We start from the raw sequence: 17,314 nt of genomic DNA on the forward strand, positions 1-17,314 counted from the left end.
CTCCTATTGTTGGTACAATCTTCGGTGTTGCTGGAGGTGTTGTCCCTCTCTACGCTGTCTCCCTGCTACCCTTCCTCTATTGCCGCCACGTCAGGCACGACTGAATCCTCAAGGCCGGGAAGTCATCAAAGGACCGCTCCGTAGGCCCGCAGCGAGGTTCCACAGCCACCAAAGGCGAGACCAAGGAGGTCGTTCAGGACTACTACCGTGGTCATAAGATTGCTGCAGAGCTAGACCCTGCTATTACCAACAACGTGCCTCAACAAGTCGAGACAACAGCAATAGGCTCTGGTCATTGTTCTTTCCCATGTTCCCTTCTTCATTCAGCCCCGAAGCTGCTCGCTTCGTTAAAGGGTCACTATCAACAATCCCTGAGGGAGCAGTGTCGTCACCACCGCCATCACTGATCTGAGCTTGAAGGCCCACCTCAAAGGCGATCTGCACACATCTCGAGGCATCCTCACAGGTGCCAATGAGAAAGTCAATGCCAGTTTTTTGTGGGGGACAAACGCACTAGTGATGATTCTGCTACCAAGGCTGTCCACGTATGAATCGCTGTTGCAGTTGATGGGAGAGTCCACGGAACAGATAGCTCTAAGGAGTCTTCGAACCCCCCACAGATCGTCGGTATGGACTGTGGTTGAAACATCTTCCCACCTTTGGCATCATTTGGAAGCCATCAGCTTCCCCTTTTGGAACGCCCGTGGCCCCAGCAACTTGCAAATGCGCACCGACCTGAGCAAAGGAGATTGTGGTCAAGATTGAAATGCTAATTAAAACCCCTGATAGTCAATACATTGTGTTTGCCTCAAGCTTTGTAAGAGATTGAAGCACGTGAAGATGCTGCGAAGAGCAAATTAGACATTGTAAAGAGACGGAATCAGATGAAGGTTCGGGCGCTTGAATATATAAATACCTAGATGGCAACATCCCGGTGCCTTTTTGTGTTCCCTGAACTTGCTATACTCTCGTTCTCTCCTTCCTTCGCCCAAAATTACTTTCCCCTGAGTTAGTCATCGTCGAAATTAGTTCTATCTACTACGGAGCACACAGCTATATGTGAGTAAAACGTAGGATGACAAAGGATATGAACTCAAGTACAGGAGTAGCTATCTGTGGTTGACATTGAGTCCGAACCGTGCCAGACTCAGCATCTCAGACCCTTCTGGTCTGACTAAGGTGAGGCAACGGGGGGGCATTTCTCTCGTTGACGCTAAGTTGACAACAACGTCGCTTCATCCGTTGAATTTGTGAGATTCCAATGCATTGAGTCAAACCAGCAAAAAGGCTCCTCCCATACAGATCCTTCTTGACCACTCCATCTTGCAGTCTTCCCTCCGCCATGGCCAAAAAACCCGCGTCTCACTCGGCCGCCACAAAGACTTCAGGAGCCAAACCATCACCAGCAGGACGAACTCCCGCGGGCCCCGTCTCCTCTCCTCCCGCCACTGCCGGAAAACCTCAAACGCAGAGTTCATTATCACCTCGCTCCTCGCCGCAAGAAATCATCGTCCATGTATGGAATAAATACCTTCAGGATACTCCATCGCGGACAATGCTGCTGGACGTCTTCATGGCCTTCCTTGTGGTCATTGGTGTGATACAATTTCTCTATTGCGTATTGGCAGGAACCTATGTACGTTTTCCTCTTTCTGTCAACGACATCAACGAATGATGAATCTTCTAACATGAATGACAGCCGTTCAATGCCTTCTTGTCTGGCTTCTGCGCCGCAGTCGGCCAATTCGTTCTCACAGCCTCACTACGCATGCAGACCTCGGAACGACCACCCCTGGGTGCATCCTCAGCTGCGAAGAAACCCACTGGCAAACCGATCGATGGTGTCAGTGAAGAGCTGGTCGAAGATGGAAAGATCAGTACGGAGAGAGCGTTTGCGGATTTTATCTTTGGGAGTCTGATCCTGCACGGGTTTTGTGTCAATTTCATCAACTAGAGAGGGACTTAGGGTCTTGTCGACAATTGAATGGACGAAAAGTTGGTTGCGGCGGTCACTCTCTCGACGGATCCGACCTGGAAAGCCTGCGGCTTGACTCACACCCATGGGATAATGGGCCCTAATCAGCAACGAGACCTCTTCTCGGGACTCCGTACACAACCCGGGTGAGCGGCGGTACAGTTTCGCGCGAGGAACGTCTCTATCGTTGGAGAGAGAATCATAGCGTCTTGACAGCCCGAGGCATCTTTCGACAACAGATGTGCCCGCGCCTCGAGTCCGGCTGAAATAATCTCTCGTAGAGTTGCATTGTGTGCTAGGATATGGACCACGAGCCTCTGTGCCATAACCATTCCCCTGTACAACATAGATAGCAGAAAAACGTACCCAGGTGATGGTCCAAATCGGACTTAACACAGCCCTATCTGACGAAGATCACATTTTAAATTTTGCGGCGCCAGTTGCTGCCAGACGATAACTCTCATTTTAGGCCTGCTCGTTCGTGCATGTTCGTCTCCCGAAATCAAAGTCCACAGGTCCAGATGAAAGTCACATCTTATTTCCTGGCGTCATGTGAATCCCACACGCCTATTTTGATCATTGAAACTCAGTCAGGGAGAAGGAGGAATCTGAAACAACGCATCACCACAAGGTGTTTCAAGATGTGCTTTTGGCAAAGTATTGTACCAGTAACCATCTCAATTTCCTTCCGTCTCCCCCCTTTTTATTTGTTCTTTGTCCCTGGTTTATGCGTTGGGAGCAGGTGACAAGATGAGGAATGAGCAGCTCTCGATAATTATCCTTTCCTTTATCTTCTTTTGCGCTGCGTCGTGCTCGAATTCGGCACCTACGAGCGCCACGTCTCAAACGCATCAGGATGAAACTCGGGTCAATGCCCCGGAAAATACCACCGACGGGGCTTTTATCTATGAGAGCGAACAAGGACGACTTCTATCTGAAATTCAGAGCAATTCTTCCAGTGCAGATGGAAGCGTCACGACGGAGTTCCACCCATGGTCATATGAACCGGTGTGCACGGAGTTCTTAGAAGGTCTCGACAACCAATTATGTGTATATACGAACGCAACGTTCAGCAACGGAAGAGGAGTCTCTATTTTCACCACGCCCCAAATAGCAGAGGAGTTTGCGGCACTTCTTCCATTCCAAGACCCATCAGTCCTCTCGGATCATGGAATAAATTCTCCCGATCGCCCGTGGTACACAAGGGAGCTTCCAGGGAAAGGTCTCGGTGTCCTCGCAAAGCACCAGATGAAGCGTGGAGATCTCATCGCAGCATACACACCTTATCTACTTGCGCATATGGAAAATGTCCTTTCAACACCAGAGCGAGAAAAATATCTGCGGCTGGCCGTCGACCAACTCCCAGCCACAAGCCGAGAGCAATATTTCAGCCTTGCAACGATTTATGGCGAGCCGAGTGTGATCGTGCAGGACGTGGTGAAAGCGAATGCCTTTGAAATGCAGGTTGGCGGTCAAATGCATCTGGCAGTCTTTCCTGAGACATCACGAATGAATCATGCCTGTGGACCAAAGTATGTGCTTTTGACCGGTTAACCATGATCGTGACTGACCCCCCTGTTAGTGCACAGTATTATCTCGAGCCTAGCCTTTTGACTCATTATGTTCATGCGGCGAGGGATATTTTCGAGGACGAGGAGATTACCATTTCTTACTCGCCACCGCTTCAATTTCATGCCGCTCGCCGGCAATATCTCAAAGACTCATTCCATTTCACTTGCACCTGCCCACGATGTCAGAATGGCGAACTGTCGGATCGGGCGGTCAACGATATCCACGCGCTTCAATGGAGCCTGGGGAACTGGGAGTCTAATTCCACAGCTAGTGTTAAGAAAGCGGAGATGCTGGTCCGGCTATACAAAGAAGAAGGCTTGGACGCTTTTCTCGACGTCGCCTATGGACATGCGGCTTTGACGTACAATGCAGTGGGAAGTGCCCGGGGAGCGATGAAGTATGCGAAACTGTCGGTGGAGGCTGCCCTGCTCAAATATGGCCCGTCGGCCCCCGATCTGGAGATTTGGAATGAGTTGATTCGGAATCCCCGAGGTCATTCGAGTTGGCGGCGGAGGAAGAATAACTGAGGTAGATATTCTGTGTACAACGGGCGTTTTTGTTCGACGCCCCAAAGCCTAAACGAATGGTGGAGAAACGCGGAGATAAGACCATCGCACTATCAGGTCGGCAAGACGTATGTCTCCTCAACATTTCGCACTTTTCCTAGCATCATTTCCCTACACATTCCACCAGGCAAGGCGCATCTCATTATGAGAGCGCTCTGGTCCTTTCCATGCTCGCTCAAGTGGCCCGATGCTCCCGGTATGCTGTAGCACACAAGGACCTTGACCACCGCATCATCCGTGCCTCTGGGGTCTGTTTCTGTCGACCACCACCTTTATGTGTATCAGTACCTCTCACACAACGATCTCCTCCACCTCAACGTCGACATTTCCCCTTCGGCACATTCACTACTTCCACCCTCCATCATCGTCGATACCTCATCTCAGAAGGTCGCACCACTGCTCCCTCGGACGACGAGTCCTCCGAATACCTTTCGCCGAGTCCATCCTCGCCATTCTACCTTGAAACCGGCTACTCCATATTTGCCAAACGACCGTCTCGACCCTTCCCACCACCTTTTGTCTCCTTACCTTCAGGCTCCTTTTCCGACCCACTAACGACACACAACCCCGTCCGCGGCCGTCGACCATCTATCAACGGCCAGCCCATTCTCGGTATCACGAACGGCGACGATGCCATCATCATCGGAGATCAAAACTTCGTCGCGGTAAACGACGGAGTTGGAGCGTGGGCGCAGAAAGAACGCGGACACGCTGCACTGTGGTCTAGACTGATCGCACACTTTTGGGCCCTTGAAGTGGAAAAGTCGTTCCGGGGCGGCAAAGAGGTGGAACTGGCAGATTTGAACCCGATTCGGAATCTACAGGACGCCTATGACCAGACGAAGGCCGCTACGAAGGGGAGTTTCAAATCCGATTCCGAGGCTCAAGAGAACGCAGAGCCCACTGCCCAGGACTGCTCATCGTCGGACGCAGATGACAAGAAACCAGATGCGAATGATATCCTAGGAACGACAACCGCTTCTTCCGCCTTGCTGCATTACAAACGGACCCCCTCTTCCTCTCCAACGCCCGTAGTCCTGGCCACGACGCTCGGTGACTGCAAAGTTCTTTTAGTGCGACCATTGTCAAACGAAGTCCTCTACCGCTCGAAAGAACAATGGCACTGGTTCGACTGCCCACGTCAACTCGGGACCAACTCTCCAGATACCCCCGTGTCCAACGCCGTCACGGATATCGTGGAGATCGAAGTCGGCGACGTGGTTGCCGTGCTCAGCGACGGCGTGACAGATAACTTGTGGGAGCACGAGATCTGCGAGAACATCAGCCATAGCGTCGACAAGTGGCTGCAGGGCGAAGAGGAAGCTCGTGACGGCGTCGTCTATGTTGCCCGCACACTCATGAATGCCGCGCGAGAGATCGCTCAAGACCCCAACGCCGAGTCTCCGTACATGGAGCGCGCGTTCGACGAAGGTATTGCCGCAGAAGGTGGAAAGCTCGATGATATCTCGGTCGTCATTGGGATATGTCGGAAGCGCGAGTCATAGCGAGACCGACGTCAAAGTGGGCGACTCCTCTACATTTTGTGCCCGGCTGGACTGAAAGATGCCGATTTGAATGTCGGCCCATCCATTGAACAGCATGGCAATTCGAAATCAGCCACGTTGGACGTTACCACGTTCGATTTGATTCTGGTTGAATGGGTCGAGTTGATTTCTTCTGTTGGATTGGATAGGATCTCCGGGAATTGGTGGGGTAGGATTGGATTGTCCGATATCGTTACGATCAAATGTACATGCGCGCACACAATCACAAAACAAAGATACAAAGCCCCGAAAAGGGCCATCGACCTGCCAGCATCCATTTTTTATCTGCATATCCTCACTACCCCTAAAAGACAAGTTAATAAATCAAATTCCACCCGACATTGCGATCGAACTGCAATTTGTGAGATAACATAAGTTAACAACGAGTGTGTTCATGTACGAATCAAAAGATGTGATAGAAACGGATCAGATTGTGGGGATCTCCTCCTTCATACTAAGTGTTCTACCTAACCACAGCCACAGGGCTACTGGCTAGAGAGTGATATTCCGGCACTGATTTGCCATTCCACGTTTAAGACATGATCCCGGCTTCACATGGCCCTAAGCAACCTAATGGCACCTGATGAAAGCAAATTCAAGCTGGCATCTTTCTGATGATACAGTATTCCACACACTGCCCCTTTCTGCACAGCCTTGCTCCAGCAGGGGAATCTCCCTGCCTTCTCACCAGTGAATAGCTCGATCTCAAGCTTTCCAAGTCTGGAAGGTGTCCAAAATGTATTGATCGATTCTGGATTTGTTGCATTGGTGGTTTCTATTGGCACTGTATCGATGAGGCCTGGAAGGCAGCAAAAGCAAAAATATCTGGGTATCCATCAAATCGCGGCAACGTAACACAGCATCCCATTTCAATGAAGTCGTCTAGAAAAGGAGGGATGTCAGAGATGATGCTTGGTGATTGCTGGTGCGACGATATTCGCACGTGCAGAAATAGGAATTTCCGGTGAGGAAAACAGCGATACGATGATGTACAGACGTCCCAATTTGCAGAGAAGAGCGGGTCAGTCCGCCAATTTTCAGCCGCTGAATCTAAATCTGGTCGCCTCCAGTCTTCCTAATCCTTCGCGCGGGGCGACGTTTCTCCTTCGATACGAATTGGTGAAGTCTTGGAGCAAGACACGCACCTTACGTGGCTCATTTTGTTGTAATTTGTCACTGATATTTTTCATCAACTTATTGGCCTCGGCTGGTTTCATGGTGCCGGCCGGGAGAAGCTGAAGCGTTCCTTGAACCCATTCAGCTGCGGCCTGGGGTACCAAATTGAACAAAGAAAGTAAAACACCCGAGGCATCTGGGAAACAATCCTCGGGGAAGCTGAACATCATTCCTGTCAAAACCCGATGTACCAGCTGTTGCCCCGTGGATGTCAGGACTTGCTTGACGGCGGCTTGAACTTCTGGCGGACTTCCAGAAGCAGGTTCACCATTTGGCCCGTTGAAATTCGAGATCGGTGGCTTTTCAAAGCCAAAATCGAGAAAATCTCTCAGGAAGTGCAACGCTGCTTGAATTGGGTCTAATGATTGTAATGTAAGAGCCGTCAAGGACGCTTGAACCATGGGGAGGGCGAGATTCGAAGTGATGGTTTTGTTGGGATAGAATCGGACAGCATCTGACGCGAGGCGGAAAAAATCCTCAATCACGTCAGGAAGCTCGACCGGTTGTATTTCCGTCAAAATTTTGAAGAACACAGTGGCCTGTTGAGCAAAGAATCGGAAAACATTGTCGCTGGTCGTTACATCGACGAATTCCGCACCGTATGAGAATTCTCGAATCACTGCATCGGTGGCCCACAGAAAACATCCCTGTCGTGACGCCTCGAACCCCTCGGCAATGCTCGTCGCGAGAGTTCCCAGAAGAGGAGCAATGGCAGTCCGGTAAGAAATAACCATGACGCGCCAGCACTTGCAAACTCTCTCTAATATCGGTATCGATCGAGTAAAGTGTTTGGCAATCCCAGAGAGGGCGGGCAGTATTTCTTGACAATATTTGACAGCGGGATTTTCTTCGGAGGGAGAGACGTAAGGTTGCACCCAGTCAAAAAAGATCGTTACCAGTCCGAGATAATCAGCAACGGTCTTTTCAGCATTCTCATCCTTTGCATGCGAGGCAAATGAAACCACTCTGTTCATGACAGGGTCACAGAACATTTTCAAGGTTTCATACGTCTGTGGGACAGGTTGAACAGCCACAACTGCCGCAACTCCTTCAGTGACCTCTTCTTGACTGGAAGGTTTAAGCTTGTCAATGACACTTTCGTAGAACTGATGAAGCTGTGGAATATGGTCACCAAGCAGCTTCTGGCAATCCGTGCCCAAAAATCTGAAAGCTAAAGCTGCTGCTTGCACGACTTCTTGAGAGCTATGGCTGAATCCGGATATGACGTAGTTGAGCTGTGCTTCAAGCGTTTCAGGGTGCTGGGCCGTCCATTCCGTGTAACGGGCCAGTGCCATAATGGCCTGAAACTTCAACTTTTCATGGTCGGGAACAGTGGTAAGGAGTGGGATAACTTGGGGAAGGACCGAGGTTTCTTCCGGGCTAACCATGCGTCCCATCGCCCTCAAGCTAAAAAGAGGTGCTTCCAGTTCTTGCCAATGAGGCACGCTGGTGCCTGATACTTGGGAAGCATATTTCTGGCCCCAGCTTTGTATCAGAGCAAAAGCTTTGCTGAGGCATGGAGTGACACCAATAACATCACAGCAGTCCTTCAAAACGTCGCCCATGTTGTGTCGGAAGCTGCGGAATTTGTCCTCTTGTTCTCGGTCGCCATCGAACAGATCTTTTTCATTGCCATCTTCCGGAGTGGGAAACTCAAGGTGTTTGATCATGACATCGACCAGTTTCGAATACAAGTCCGCAAGAGCGGCTCGAGCAGGCATGTATTTCTCAAGGGTCAGAGACTGCTTGAGTTCGTACCAGAAGACAAAGGTGACCGAAATCGCTTCTCGGTCTCGATCGCGCACACAACATTCCAGGACGCATTCAACAAGCTCTCGAAATTCCGCGGGCATACGCGCAATCAGAACCACCCAAGCCTCTCCAGCTTCTGAAAAGAGTCTGGTGATGCCTTTCATGAGATCTGGATCTTCCATATCAGCTCCCTGTTGAATCATGGGCCTCAGATTGACAATTCTGGGGTAGAGGATCCGAATCACGCTGAGCGATTCATCGACATCTCGAGTGTCTCTAAACATGGTGCAAAGGCAATCCACTGCAGATTCAAAAGAATCATTGTCGTCAAGAGCTTCAATGATGTCGTCGAGCAATGGCGAGTTCACAACGTCGAGGGTTGGGATTTCTCGAAGCCATGATGCTATGCATGAATATAACCGAGGGTTGTGGGCCGCTTGAGCTAAATAATCAGGGTTAGTCCTGGGGCAACAACAATATGAAGACGTTTGCTCACATGACGACCTCGCGTACGAGACCAAAAGATTTAAAACCTGAGTGGAGTTATCCTCAAGGAGTTCCTTGGTCCTGTCGGCAAGTTCCTCTTCCTAGATTGAAAATGCTGTATTAGATTGTGATCGGTGGCCAAGTTGGTGTTGCTGAAAAGCCGAACATCAAATGCTGCGCGGTCGAACATACTGAAAGGTTGATCTTGCGGCCTTCTGTGACCTCTTCCGGTAGGATTCGCAGGAAGTCGAGTAGACCATCTCCGCCATCCTGACTGGTACCCACTGCCGATCCCACTGTGCTCAAGACGTCTTTCCATGATGTCAACTGAATTGCCAAACTCGCAAGGCATACACATAATTGTGTTCGGATTGGTCGCGGGCCGGATATATAGAGTTGAAGCAGAGATAGAAGTGAATCTCGAAGGGGCGTGAGGGCACTGGGAGGGAGTTGGTGGAGATCATAGGTAATCTGCGAAGATTAATATCTGCTGTTTTTCCGCCATGGCGTTGGTGGCGAACCTTTCCCTTCAGTGTAGTCGCTGCGAATAATTTTGCCTCGACCGGAGCTGAAGAGTCCCGTAACATCTCATGCGTGGTATTCCAAGCCTCAGACTATTGCCAAATGAGCGACTGAGTGTTGGTGACTGAGCATTCTCGGGTTTGAACGAACCGATTTCTGAAATTTCTCCAGGAATTCATGTGCATCTGACTTTTCTTTCCCAGCAACATTGCTCTGCATAGTCGCCAACGCCGCAAGAACCGGCGTGAAACCAGTCGTGGTGTCTGCTTTATCGGCCATGGTGAAGAAAGTGGTACGAGACGCGGGGCAAATGATCGGCTTTCCCGCCTGATGATCAGGATAGCGCCGTGGTTGTGGTCATTCGAGGGTTGTGATAAACGGTAGAGAGCGATTGTTATTGAGGTTGTAGACGATGAAAAGTGGGTGTTTGTGGGTATGAAGTAGTTTGTGAATGACCGCCGGAGGAAAGATCCCTAGTTTGCTAAGTACTCTGCCTGTTCGGCAGCGGCCCACTAGACTTCCCTCCGCATTTCGGGCTTTTGCGAATCGATATTCCCTAGTTTAACATTCTTTTCTCCATTGCACACCGCAATTATTCGGGTTTGAGAGGAGATAATTGCTTGCTTCAGGGGATCACGACACCCTGCTTCTTTTGGTCCTTTCCCCGTCTTCAAGGAAACATATCGCACAGGAGTCGAGATTCAAATCACGCCCACCATGACTGGTCGAGGTGGTGGTGCTGGACGCAAAACTCTTCTTGCACCAATCCATTTCATATTCAGCCTGCTGCAGAAGCGTTCGACGGTGTCAATATGGCTCTATGAGAACCTGCGCACGCGCATCGAGGGCAGAATCCGGGTCCGCAGCTCTCTTCAGTTCTCGAGAATATCTGCTAATCGTTGAAACAGGGTTTCGACGAATTCATGAATCTTGTTATTGACGATGCGGTTGAGGTACAAATGGCCACACGAGATGCTCCAGGCAAGAGAAGGCAGCTTGGTAAGAGTCAAGATCCACTGTGAAGGGCGACACTCTTACTGATGTCGCTCAGGACAAATTCTACTGAAGGGAGACAATGTGTCATTAATACAGTCTCTGGATTGACGAAACCGAGAAACGCATATGCCCCCACGATCTCTAGCAGAACCGTTTCCATCGTTGATTGAACAGAAAATGCCTTCGATGCATCAATTGCCATTCGTAAACAGAAAAATGGCCTGGTAGAGCCACATTCAAACCCCGGCTACCACTACCTGATCCACTTTCCAGTCGTCCTCATTTACAGGAATATTCTCTCCTGGTGGGAGCATCTGCTGCTGGAGGGCAATTCCAACTATGAAAGAATGATCAGTTGGCAGGAGGGTTTTTGGGGGTGGGGGAGGAGAAGATCGAGACGCTTACTCAGGTGTGGCATTTTTTGTCCAGGTTTGCTGGACTCAAGAGCATCCTTATATGTCTTGAGATAGCGGTCATAGAATCCCTTGCCGTGCCCGAGTCGCCCAAGAGATTGGTCAAAAGCTACTGCTGGCATGAATATGAGGTCAAGAATTGGAAAGCACTGATGGCCGTCCAGCGGTTCATTCGAAACACCAATTCCACCAAGCGCATTTCTTCTTTTGTTCACAGAAGTCTTTGAAAGCGAAGGAATACCCCAGGAATCAGGCCTTAGCGAGTGAAAATCTTCCATGTCTCGCAGTTGCAACATATCCATGACCGTGGACTCGGGGGCTTCTCCTGGATGGAGGTATGGAACGAAAACAGATTTGCCATCATCGAAAGCTTGCAAAACAATATCACGAGTGGAGACTTCCCTTCCTGGCATGGATAAGAATATGGCAATAGATTTTGCATTCTGATACGAGGGCAATTGTAGCACGTGCTTTGTGATGATGGCCGCTTTCACCATCAGCTTGTTACAATGCTTGCTTGCGGGGATTTCCTACATTGTCTTTCAATCTCCTGTGAGTCGATTTTCTGAAGCTCCTCTCGAACTTTCCTTCGGACTGACGCTTTTCGTTCGCCGAGAGCCATCGTGGACGGTGCTCGTAAAGGATTTGTGATGGACCTCGCCTTCATGGAGTACCGTCCCCAGATTCGTTGCATCGTCACACTGTGAACTTGCAGACTGTTCGTAGGCTTATGACATACTTGAATAGAGCGAAATGGAGGCCGAATATGCTGATATACGGGGTCTTGGGACCTCGTGTAGATGAAAGACGATCTCACCGGGACAAGGGTGTTCAGCAACTATTTTTGCAACGGGTGAGGTGAGAGGTGGGATCTTCAGGGACGAATGAAAGAGAATCGTGATCTCAGTGGCGGAGTCGAGAATTTCTTGGTGAGCCTGAGCCCCCAGTCAAGTTCCTGTCAATGACAATGAGCCTCACAGCCTCCGCGCGTCAACCCCAAGCAAGGCTCAGGGTGAGAAACACCCAGCGCATCAGCCGGATTCACACAACCACCAACTTACCCAACTGATTCTTTTCTTTCCCCTTCCCTCTTGTCATCTCTCACACCTTGCAACATAGTCATGCAACAATGGTCACCTCGATACACAACTTTTTGACCGTTTCTCTCGGCCTGGCCGCCCTCGTAAGAGCGCAGTACGATCCTGCGCTCGTAGGAACATGGACAACCAAGTCGAAGAAAGTCCTGACAGGCCCAGTGAGTTGCAGACCGCCAATTTCTCTACCCTATTTTTTTTTTTTTTTTTTTTTAAAAAAAAGGCCACTTTGTTAATTGATGGATGCGTGTATCAGGGCTTCTACGACCCTGTCGCCGATAGACTAATCGAGCCCGAACTTGCTGGGATTTCCTACTCCTTCACCAGCGACGGCTACTATGAAGAGGCTTACTATCGAGCCATTCCAAATCGTACGTTACTCTTCTCACATCCTTCATCTACTGGATCCAAACACGATGGACCACTGACGTTTCGATAAATATCATCTCTGACGCTCCCTCGCAGCAACAACACCACACTGCCCCTCCTCTATCATGCAGTGGCAGCACGGCACCTACTCCCTACCAGGAAATGGCAGTCTAGTCCTACAACCCTTCGGCGTGGACGGCCGCCAATTGACTTCTGCGCCCTGCTCCTACGACGAATCAGTGTATATCCGCTACGAACAACCAGAGCTGATGAAATCGTACTCGGTGTACACGGACCCTTTCCACAACGTACCTCGTCTCAATCTGTTCAAATTCGACGGCTCCCCCATACAGCCCATGTACCTGGCTGCCTCACCGCCGCAGATGCTGCCCACACAGACGTTGAATCCGACGAGCGCACCCAGCGCCACTGGTAAGAGTCGCGTAAAGAGAATGGATGGAGGAGACGGTGATGAGGCCCAGGAAAGGCTGGAACCCACGAACAAGAACGCTATCATCACACCTAAAGAACCTTATAATGCCGATCGTTGGTGGTGGATTGGTGTTGGATTCACCGCGATTGGGACTGTCATGTATATGATGCCCACGTCGTTGTAAGCGGTGTATTTTGGGAACGGGAGAAATGCAGAACTTCCACGCCAGTTTATACCTTCGACTCGCTCTTCTCATTTCTCGACATATGCAAGCCGTACAGTTTTATCGCTCTCATTGACATGTTCCATTGCGCAGGAAGCCGCACATTTCGCATTTCCAAGCGGCGCTCGAGGCGTTATATTCGTGCGGACGCTAGGTTTTGGCGACGGAACGATTGATTTTATTGCTAGTGGAAAGAGGAACCTGCTTAGAAATAGACAAAATTCAAATGTCGTTAGGAAATATAGCGTGTGTTCAGAATGCACGGCATAGTTTCGTCGTGGGAGGAGACAGGTGTGATGTATGTTAGGTGTTGCGGTCCAGTGCAAAGTATGATAATACAATTTGCCCATTGGAAAACTGAATTTCAGCCTCACAGCTATTTTGTTTCTTTCCATTTTCTGTTTTGTTGCACTTGTTTGTCTTGCCGACTTCTCACCCACTCAACCGTCCCAGGAGACAACCCTGTATCTCAAAGGTGGTTCAGGTAAACGCCGGGCTTGGACAGTTCCTCACGCGAAGGTGTGCCAATGATGCGGCCATTGACTTTTCTATACGGCGGCGAGAGGGTGTCAGTATGGATCCACGACCTGAAGAAAGCGAGCTAAAATGGAACGGAATGAGAAGGACAGCTGTTTTCGTGCTTTGCTTTTCTTCCCTCCCTTTCTTCCTTTTCAATCTTTGGCTAGTTTGGTAACTTGTGTGTCTCTAGCATAAGCAGCCTTCGACCGAGCGCGTTCTCCTCAGGTGAGTTCTTCAAAAGACACGAAATTATCTTGTTCCAGTTTCGGGGACACTGCATAAGAGTACAAGGGAGTAGAGAGAGGTTTGGATGAGAAATTGTTCTATCCAGAACGACCGTTTACTTTCCTCAATTTCAAGTCGTCGATATCGATCCCTTTGAGCGTGCGCACCTAGGTTGGGTTGTTAGTCTGCCAGTTCTGATCAACCTTTCCCTTTCAGAGACGGTTTTGAATATCATATCAATGGGAAAGGTGTCTCATGATTCTGTACATGGTAGGGAGGCACAAGAACGAAAGGAACGGAGAATTTGGCTGAACTCGGAATAAATATCATGCCACTACACTTTCCGGAATCTCATGATGAGATTCGGGTGTTCAGTGAAAACGCCGAAGATTGAAAAAGTCGCAGGATATTGGCTGGAAAATTGGCTTGTGCTAATTGACTTGAGAATAAATGGAAATACGGTTGAACACTTACATTCACAGCCCGATTATCCGCAAAAAAGTTGGGATCTGTGCTCTTCCCGCCAATGCTAGTTCCACAAATTGAGCAGAAGGAGTGGGCAATTCTTTCCTTGCCAAACGTATATGTAGTTAGGTCGTTGAAGCCGCTGATCCAGGTGATGTTAGATTCAAGAGGGTAGACCATCAAGTATCCATTGATGTGGCAAATCGAGCCTGTGCAGCAAAGAGTCAGCATGAAGGAGGGCTACAGTTGTTGGAAAGGATCAATCTGGTTCGACATACAATTGCAGCTAGTCACTGGTCCATCTTCGACGGGAGGAGACAGCTTCACGGTGAATCTAATTGATATTAGTATGATGGCTCGCCCGTGACTGCTTGAATCGATGCTCCTTACTTGACTTTTCCACAATGACATCCCCCTTCATAGGTCTGTGACTTCGGCTTGGTAGGACTGATAGGGCTGGAAACGTCGGACATCTTGCCTTCTTTCAGACCGATCTGGTTTTTTTTTTTTTTTTTCCCCTTTTTTCTTTCTTTGTTGGGGTTGAGTATTGGAGTACGAATGATGAGGTGTAGCGAGGAATGGCGTAGGAAACTGCTTCGAAGGCCCACCTTTATGTTCAATCCTAATGCAGACTCACCTCGATATGCTCTAGGCTGCAGTCAGGAGAAGATATCGAATTGTGTCCTCTTCAATAAAGTCGTCGGCGTATTCCCAATCAGCAGATACGACAAAGACGGGGGCCAAGTAGCGGACCAAATTTCATCCATTCCGGGATTGTCACGTGAGAGAGGGGGTTTGTGTTTCTTGGATAAACGCTTGCACCAGGCAGTGGTGAGTGAGAATGGATTTCCTGGTTTGTGTGATCTCAATGGGCACCAGGCAGCCATTTCCTGCTCGGAGAAGGGAGACGGCTCGAGCTCTAAGTGGGCATCTGCCTCTGTCGGGCGATGCATTAGCCTCACCTTTTCCCAACAACCATGATTGGGTATTAAGGCGTGGAGAAAGAGGGGAGCAAGACGAGGAATCTCCAACAAAACAATATTCCTCGGCGACTGGATCTGTCCATTTATGCGTAGCCCTGTTTGGCTGTCTGGTCCTTTCGTCTGATCCACGTTGTCCGCCCTGTCTCTTTCTCTAGGATCCGTCATATTGCAGATCAAGGCTTGTTCAGCAGCAAATGGGACGGACAAGGTGGGCTGCCAACACGGGGTAAGGTCTTGGGTCTTGAGCAGGGGTAGACCGTCCTGAAATCATCGCTCTGAATCTGAATCTTCGGACGTCGGGCATGCGTCTACGGAGCATGGAATAGGATAGAACATCCGACCTGGTCAGGCTAGGCAAGGAAAGGAGGAAAAGGTCAATTAATCAGGACCGCTGCAGACCAGAGATCCAGATGCAATATCGATTAGTAAGGGCGAACTTTTCGCTATCTTTTTGTATCTTTGGTACCTCCGACTGATTGATTGGGAAGAAAATCAGTCGATGCAATTGAATTGGGTAGACAGTTTGAATTTTTTTTTTTTTTTTTTTTTTAAACTTTGCCGAAGCTAAGCGAGCCTTGCTCGGTTGGCTGTTTCCGCACTCATTCTTCGTCTTCGATGTTGGTCGGATCCAACCGACGTGGGTTGCACAAGATAGGGTGTGGTTCAGAAATGCGCAATGATGTGATTCAACCCGGTTTTATAGGTTTGTGACGAGGGCAAGTTTATATGTGTCGAAGGATGGGGGATGTGTCAAGAGCACCAGGTGATTGGTTCGTGTGCATGCAGCCTTGATCGAAGCCGGGGGTCGAGGGAGGTGCGAAGCGTGGGGAAGACAAGGCCTTCATGCAGTTGTCAGCAAGCCCTCGGAATCGTCACCATCGTGATCTTGGGTGGACCGGCTGAGAGCATCAGGAGTAATATCGTGATATAATGGCTACTATCTCTAGGCCTGCGAGCCTAGCTTTTCGGTGAGTCGGGTTAACTAAGAGCGTGCCGTTCGGGACGAGGGGGATAAACGGGATGGACCACGACCTGTTTCACAATGTCAGCTGGTCAGTGGTAGCGAATGCTAGGTAGTAATTCGAGACGACATGTACTGCATACTCGGTTCATAGCCTCCGCGCGACTGTAGTACGTGCAGGCTGGCAGCAGGTACCTACTCGGGCTAGTATCCTTATGTATAGCAAGAAGTATGTTGTGATGGGAAAGTGGTTCGATCCTGTTTGTTCTCCATTTACTTGCCTGAACTCAAAGTCCCCCCTTCACCGTGGCGAACCATGTATCCACGCAAACTCCGGCCAGCTAATATAGAATAAGCCTCCGCAAAGGGCCGGGTGGTCTAGCTGATGCGATGACAATTAATTAAGCTAGCAATGTGATGAACGTGAAGGTTGATACTCATCTTCAGCTCAGCAAGTCGCTGCCCCGCCATGCTACAAAACTTGCTTAGCTGTTTGTGGCCTTAGAGGCTCTTTAGAGCAGCAAATCCCCGCTTACTGGAACAAGCCTAAAATTTCAGGACGGGGGAAAGACGTGCAAAAGCGAGCAGTGAGAAGAAAAGAAAATCATGTCTTGGGCTGCCTAAAAAGGCCCTTAGCCTTGAACTAGTAGTCGGTGGCCCTCTGGCCAGTGGTCAGAAGGCCAGATGTGGCAGCCGACACCATGGGGTACGTATCACTAAGTTCTCTTTGCTGTGAGCCTACGACTACCACCTTGTCGGACTCTACACGTTGGGATCGGCCCGAATTAGTATTGTCTGACCATCAATTTGACTGTGTGCAGTGTATAAAAAGTGGTCAACGTGGAGAGTGTGATGGCGTGCGAATAAAAAAATGATCCCCCTAGCCAGCTAATGGGCCGCGCGGTACCCGCCAGCCGCTACCCGCTCCGAAGCCGAAGCATTCCCTGGACTTTCCCTCTGCACTGACCACTGTGATTCCCCCCTCTTCGCCCATTTTTCCCTGTGCAGGACTAAACCGCGAACACCCCCCCCCCCCCCCC

General features: G+C 49.8%; 8 protein-coding genes across 8 annotated transcripts; 5 read left to right on the forward strand and 3 right to left on the reverse strand.

The window, feature by feature from the left end:
- Window positions 1-1,342: 1,342 nt before the first annotated feature.
- On the forward strand, window positions 1,343-1,954 carry Z518_10844 (uncharacterized protein; the record flags this gene model as incomplete). Its single annotated transcript, XM_013411675.1, has 2 exons — window positions 1,343-1,636; window positions 1,700-1,954. The coding sequence occupies 2 exons, from the start codon at window positions 1,343-1,345 to the stop codon at window positions 1,952-1,954; spliced, it is 549 nt and encodes a 182-aa protein (XP_013267129.1).
- Window positions 1,955-2,725: 771 nt separating this feature from the next.
- On the forward strand, window positions 2,726-4,074 carry Z518_10845 (uncharacterized protein; the record flags this gene model as incomplete). Its single annotated transcript, XM_013411676.1, has 2 exons — window positions 2,726-3,507; window positions 3,558-4,074. 2 exons carry the CDS (start codon window positions 2,726-2,728, stop codon window positions 4,072-4,074), a joined length of 1,299 nt encoding a protein of 432 aa, XP_013267130.1.
- A 206-nt stretch (window positions 4,075-4,280) lies between these two features.
- Window positions 4,281-5,618, forward strand: Z518_10846 (uncharacterized protein; the record flags this gene model as incomplete). Its single annotated transcript, XM_013411677.1, has 1 exon — window positions 4,281-5,618. The coding sequence occupies one exon, from the start codon at window positions 4,281-4,283 to the stop codon at window positions 5,616-5,618; it is 1,338 nt and encodes a 445-aa protein (XP_013267131.1).
- Window positions 5,619-6,694: 1,076 nt separating this feature from the next.
- Z518_10847 (uncharacterized protein) lies at window positions 6,695-9,872 on the reverse strand (the record flags this gene model as incomplete). Its single annotated transcript, XM_013411678.1, has 5 exons — window positions 6,695-9,027; window positions 9,082-9,172; window positions 9,264-9,542; window positions 9,593-9,685; window positions 9,744-9,872. The coding sequence occupies 5 exons, from the start codon at window positions 9,870-9,872 to the stop codon at window positions 6,695-6,697; spliced, it is 2,925 nt and encodes a 974-aa protein (XP_013267132.1).
- A 438-nt stretch (window positions 9,873-10,310) lies between these two features.
- On the forward strand, window positions 10,311-10,615 carry Z518_10848 (uncharacterized protein; the record flags this gene model as incomplete). Its single annotated transcript, XM_013411679.1, has 2 exons — window positions 10,311-10,451; window positions 10,502-10,615. The coding sequence occupies 2 exons, from the start codon at window positions 10,311-10,313 to the stop codon at window positions 10,613-10,615; spliced, it is 255 nt and encodes an 84-aa protein (XP_013267133.1).
- Window positions 10,616-10,825: 210 nt separating this feature from the next.
- On the reverse strand, window positions 10,826-11,624 carry Z518_10849 (5-formyltetrahydrofolate cyclo-ligase; the record flags this gene model as incomplete). Its single annotated transcript, XM_013411680.1, has 3 exons — window positions 10,826-10,926; window positions 10,995-11,489; window positions 11,537-11,624. 3 exons carry the CDS (start codon window positions 11,622-11,624, stop codon window positions 10,826-10,828), a joined length of 684 nt encoding a protein of 227 aa, XP_013267134.1.
- Window positions 11,625-12,131: 507 nt separating this feature from the next.
- Z518_10850 (uncharacterized protein) lies at window positions 12,132-13,082 on the forward strand (the record flags this gene model as incomplete). The annotated part of the gene is made up of 3 exons (XM_013411681.1): window positions 12,132-12,257; window positions 12,353-12,467; window positions 12,562-13,082. The coding sequence occupies 3 exons, from the start codon at window positions 12,132-12,134 to the stop codon at window positions 13,080-13,082; spliced, it is 762 nt and encodes a 253-aa protein (XP_013267135.1).
- An 881-nt stretch (window positions 13,083-13,963) lies between these two features.
- Z518_10851 (uncharacterized protein) lies at window positions 13,964-14,803 on the reverse strand (the record flags this gene model as incomplete). Its single annotated transcript, XM_013411682.1, has 4 exons — window positions 13,964-14,032; window positions 14,340-14,539; window positions 14,609-14,664; window positions 14,721-14,803. The coding sequence occupies 4 exons, from the start codon at window positions 14,801-14,803 to the stop codon at window positions 13,964-13,966; spliced, it is 408 nt and encodes a 135-aa protein (XP_013267136.1).
- Between the last annotated feature and the right edge of the window lie 2,511 nt (window positions 14,804-17,314).

This window comes from Rhinocladiella mackenziei (assembly GCF_000835555.1).
Source record: "Rhinocladiella mackenziei CBS 650.93 unplaced genomic scaffold supercont1.10, whole genome shotgun sequence".
Taxonomy (NCBI): domain Eukaryota; kingdom Fungi; phylum Ascomycota; class Eurotiomycetes; order Chaetothyriales; family Herpotrichiellaceae; genus Rhinocladiella; species Rhinocladiella mackenziei.